We start from the raw sequence: 5422 nt of genomic DNA on the forward strand, positions 1-5422 counted from the left end.
CTCCTCTTGAATTGAGGATCACTTGTATCTTGCTTTCGTATTATTTTTGCTTTGTTTCCCTTATTGCAATCTATCGTTTTGGGGCTGATTTCGCCCAGAGTTTTGCTTATTTCTCGCTGTTTTGTCTCCAATTAGTGATAGGTTTGCTTGCGAATTCAAGTATTCCCTTAGGGTCTTGCGAACTCAAGTATTTCCTATCAAAAATACCACAACCAAATGAGGGAACGTTGGTGGCAATTGAGGTTGCTGATGACCAGGTGGTAGCCTTGCAATGGAAGAGCTGTTAGAGTAGCCAACACTTGCTATGAAATTCCCTTGCCTAAGGTAGGAGCGGATCTATATCAATTTGTTATCATTCACGACTTCACGTAGGGTTGGATTAAATTGGCCGGATTGATTGAAGCTCTCTTTCAGGATACGGCTTGACCAATCTACGAATTTATCAACTTTCCTTCCAGAAATTTTCTGGGAAGTCAATTGAATTAATTCAGGTTCATCCAAACTTTTGTTCAATCATCTGTTAAATTTGATGAACCCATGTTTAACTTTTTTGCTGGTCTTCGAATTTTGTGCTTCAAGTAAAAAAATATGCTTAATCAATTGGATTTTTTTCCGATCTAAATATATGTCTTGGCTGACTTATTATTGATATAGGAAGCTTCACAAACTTCTTCTAATGCATTCATTATCTAGATCTTTATGCATTCAGAAATTGTGCAACACTACTTTTTGGTTTATTTAACTGCTTGAGGAGTTTATCCAATACAGTGTTAATTTTTTTGTCCTCTTTTTGGTTGCAATATTATCAGTTTCTCTAATCCAAGTATCTACTTGTTTGTTTTATGCAGGTATACCGAATACACTCAATGTTGTATCAAACGTTCCTTACCTTGTAGTGGGTGTTGTTGGGCTTATACTTTGCTATCATGGAAATTACTTTAGATTGAGGTATTGGCTAGTTTGGCTAATTTTTTATTTCTTTCTGGTTTGAAATCTGAAATTATTATTTTTAGTTTAATACTCCTTGATGACTTCCCAGCTTGAAAGGCGAGCTATGGGGTTGGTCATTCTTTTTCGTTGGCGTGGCTGCGGTTGCTTTTGGTTCCTCCTATTACCATGCAATGCCAAATGATGCTCGACTTGTTTGGGATCGCTTACCTGTGAGTTCATGTATTGTTATTTATCCGATGTACTATATCTCTTAAATTTGGAGGTGGAAGAAAGTAACTTGAAAAATCATAAAATAGATTTTGGACCGTTTTGTACAAACGGTATATGGTCACTATGGGACTGAAGCATTCAACATCTTGTTCATGCTACAATGTTTGCAATCAGCACATGTTCTTGCATAATCACAAAGGAGTAATGAATAGCACTCACTTTTTTCTAATAATAATGTCTAGAATGGTACGACATCTCTCAGATTAATTTATATTTACAATGCATCAGCAAATCATAAATGCTCTAGCGAAAGTTGTTTTTTAGTTCATGTTAGCTCAAGTGTTATCTGTACAATTGAAGAATAAGCTTGTTCTTGGATTCACGTTTAACAAATATAATTTGAATAAACTAAATGCAAGATTTTGTTTGTTTTTTAATTGAAAATGTTATACAATTAGTGTGTGAGACTTTATATAAAGAATTGAGATGTTATTTTATTTCTATTGAATTACTTTTCTAAATTTCAAATCGTAAATCCTTCAATGCAAAATAACGCTTACCCAATTTCCATGCATTTAGTTGGGTACGAATTGCAGTTGATTGGACAGGTGGCTTAATTGCAAGCATATTTAAATTGATCAGTTCTCTATCTGCTGACCAAGTAATGCTTGCTAAAAGATCACTCATGACATACTGTTAAGCTACAAATACCAGGTGATATTTTGAGATGAGTTGTTGTACTTTTTTAAACTATTTGAATATCATAGGTAAGCTCATGCTGACTGTAATTTGTTTAGTAAAGTTACATAAGTAGTAGATAGCGAGATGATATATGAATTTTAATTTTTCTTGGCATCTCACAATGCCTCTTGGATTTGATTGTTTATTTAAATTCTAGGGATGGGCCTTGTCTACTGTACTGATCTCAGGCCTCCTTATAGTATGTAATACTGGGATGTTTTTATTTGGAAGCTCTTTGAATTTATTTCCCCCTTCTCTGGATCATAAATGTCAATATCTCCGTTATAATTTATATGTTTTGTATGGCTATCGTTATATGCTTTTGTTAAGCTGTTCTCTCATCTTTGGTATCAGAAAGAGCAATGTAGAGCATTCGCTTAAACTAACCAAGGGATAAGAGAATGTGTATGATTTAGACATAGCTTACGCGTCAAATTTGTTAATGCCTAGTTATAGTGCGATTATTTCTTGGCTTTAGCATGTCTTTATATAGATGAAGTTTTTACAATTAAAAAGAAATGAAAATGATTTTATTGTTAGCAGAAATTGGAAATAATATTATTATGTGAAGTATTTTGTTTTGCCTATGATATAGAGCAATAATAAAGAGCAATTGGTGAATAAATGTTTTTTATTATGTAGATCTATTTCAAAAAATAAAATTGTTGGGGGTGGGGTGGGGGGGTGACTTTTTTTTGAATAAAATTGCTTTTTTAGTTTTCTTTTATGTGTTCATACAAGCTTTATCTTTAGGCAAAGCCTAAATTTTCTATTAGAGGTAAGAGAAATGAAGTTGCTAAACCTTTGCTTTCTGCGTACGTCGAGCCTGTTGCTATCTCTATTTGCTCACAGCTTGTGGTTGGCCTTGTGCATGTGCTTTCTGGGTCGACATTCATTACGCACTTTATTAACACCTTATATAAACGCGTTAAAAATGCCTGTAACTGTTTTGCCTTCTGAGTGTGGTTTTCGGTTCCGTGAGCGAGGTGTATAGTCCACTCGTAGCGGATTCTGTAAAGCGCGTTATAGTCCCACGAACACAGAAATTGGCTTGTAAATGAAAAATTAAGGCTATTTTTGAGCAGGAATATTTGAATTTTTTTTATATTAGCAATAATGGAAAATAAGAAAGTTAGATTGCAATGAAAATTGATGTCCCAAAGCTACAAGAATCATTCCTAATAAAATATCAGTTTTAACAAAACTTCCTCAAAATAACAAAAAACAATTTCTTTTCATTATAAAATGATAGTCATATCCCATCATCAATAATACATTCTTACTTTTATTTTGGGGGTTTTTTATGCTTCAAGTGAATCTGTCTTCTCCAATTGTATTCTTATGTAAATGCGCATAGTCATCTTCATCTTCAAGCATGGCTCACGTTTTCTCTTCCATATTGTCTCTTGCTGGGTAATATTTATTCATTAAAAGAATTAAGTTTTATTAGAAGTATAAGTATTATCAGTATAGTAAAATTCCTCCCGGTACTGCCAGTACCTTCAAGGTGAGTCGACCACAGCATTGCTCTCAGTATTCATCTGTCCCTTGATGATCTTAGTATAAGCAGGGAATTAAGGTGGTAAACAACTTGGATGATTATCAAGCAGGTCTTACTAGCAAGAGAACCACTGTATATCTTTCTTTACTTGCAGAGCTAGCAGTATGTGTTTTAGGTTCGTCTATGGTACTAGTGATTACCCGTTTTATTTTGATCGTGCTTTCTTCGTTTTATTGGCCCTGCAATATATCATTCCACATTTAGATCTGGTTCTATTCCGTGATAAGTCTGGATAATGATAAATCGTAATAATATTGTCCTCAATCATCTTATTGCTAACCAACTCATATCAGATCGTATCAGATCGATTCACACGTACCAACGGTAATTCTTCTATCTCCTCATATTTTATCATCTTTTCAACCCCTATTCCTTTCAACTTCCTATTCTCTTAACTGCTCTTTTTGTGCTTATTATGTATACGAGGGGATCATTTTCTGAGTGTTTAGTAGATATTCTTTTTAATTTCGTCTTCTTTGTTTGCCACTTTATATCCTTTATATGCTTACTTTCCAATTCCTTCATCATCCCAGAAGAAGAACAAGTGAGGCTCTGGTTTCTTTTTTATTGCCTAACACTCTTCACAGCATGAAACTCTGTGTTGTGTACTGCGTTCTCAGGGCTGAATCACCAATTTCGATCCACCATTCATTACTCGTTTTCAAGAAGAAAATTTTATAATCCAACAATTCAGAATATGTATTATAAAGTGTATTTGCATTTATCCAATATCAAATTTTTTATACTACTGTGAGATTCGCGTTTTCAGGATTAATGCGTAGTGTTTAGGGAGTCATGATAAGCCTTGCCTCTCTTCTTTTATCCCGCGTTACTCCACCTCACAACTTTCTCACAAAAGTTGCCACTTTAAATATAACATAGTCTTCTTTGCTTCTACGCCCGCCGCCATATTGTAGGTCAATTCTTTTACACTATAACTTCCAAGAAGCGGCTTCCTCTCTTTTCTCGCCCCTAATGACTATTTCGTTATTTTCTTTACCTCTCTAACCATGTCTCCTAAAAAAAAAACAAATACATTCCAAAAATAATAAAAAAAAAAACTAAACTTCTCTAATTTAACTTCTAAAAACTGTGCAAAATAAATCGCTCTTAAAACTAAAAAAAAATTACCTAAAATTCGATTATGTGCCGAGTACTTATTCCTAGAGTGTGTGGTCCGGAACTTTCATCTCTTCGCCGCGATGAGGGGCTGGCCCGCGCTGGTATTTTTAGCGGGAGCGCCTATGGGATAAGCTTGGATAGGGTTTGCTTTCTGTTTCGCGTGATAATATACTAATTTTCGTCAGCTCTGTGAGAGGGTCCCATTTTTTTAGTAATCTCTTTTTTTCTTTTTGCTGTTTATTATATTGAAATGGAAAATCATATTCCTTAAACCTACTCAATTAAGACTTTAGGTAAATAATAAGGCTCGAGATCAGTTATTTCGTTTCCTACGGTTATCCCTTGTGTGATGTGGATTACCAAGTTAATATTACACTTTGATTTGTGTTACGAAAATGTTAATTCGTCATTTTTTCAAACAACTTATTCAAGAGTTTCCTCTTAGGAGCTCTTTGTTTAAGGTCTTGTTTTTTGCAATATTAGGTTTGTCCTAGGACCTCGATTAATTTGTCTCTTTGTTTTTTCAAAAAGTGATAAGAGTTTCATTTTTTTTAATCTTTTTTCTTAATCGTTCCGAAATAAAACTTTTTGCATAATTTAAGCTTTTTAGCATTAATCAAATTTATCTTATTCTTCGTTCTACTCGATCAACCGGCTTCTGCCGGGACGCCGTATGCAAGTATTCTCATATCGTTCTCGTATACTTCATCCTGGCTTTTCCGATTTCCCACTTCTCGACAGCAGATTGATTAGACTATCTTGGTAGCTAGTTAATCTTTTTCGGCAGATGTAGGGAAAGTTGCTTTCTCCTGATTTTCTCTTTTCAATGGTCTTATT

At 34.3% G+C, this 5422-nt stretch overlaps 1 protein-coding gene and 1 long non-coding RNA gene across 4 annotated transcripts in view; one reads left to right on the forward strand and one right to left on the reverse strand.

Annotated features, from left to right (window-relative positions):
• Window positions 1-27: 27 nt before the first annotated feature.
• Window positions 28-1873, forward strand: LOC110108139. Of its 3 annotated transcripts, none has more exons than XR_003700571.1 (5): window positions 28-324; window positions 404-491; window positions 849-948; window positions 1040-1160; window positions 1248-1657. It is a non-coding gene; the product is annotated as an uncharacterized LOC110108139 (long non-coding RNA). The 3 variants fall into 3 exon arrangements; XR_003700572.1 differs by lacking the exon at window positions 1248-1657 and adding an exon at window positions 1741-1873 and having other exon boundaries at window positions 29-324; window positions 415-491; XR_002304441.2 differs by having other exon boundaries at window positions 29-324; window positions 415-491; window positions 1248-1656.
• Window positions 1874-5232: 3359 nt separating this feature from the next.
• The window catches only part of LOC110114341, a 5800-nt gene continuing 5610 nt past the window's right edge, over window positions 5233-5422 (reverse strand). Inside the window, exon 5 of the mRNA XM_028694440.1 lies at window positions 5233-5315. Within this exon, the coding sequence (XP_028550273.1) occupies window positions 5233-5315 (83 nt within the window). The remainder of the gene's footprint in view (window positions 5316-5422) is intronic.

This window comes from Dendrobium catenatum, unplaced genomic scaffold (assembly GCF_001605985.2).
Source record: "Dendrobium catenatum unplaced genomic scaffold, ASM160598v2 fragScaff_scaffold_485, whole genome shotgun sequence".
NCBI lineage: Eukaryota > Viridiplantae > Streptophyta > Magnoliopsida > Asparagales > Orchidaceae > Dendrobium > Dendrobium catenatum.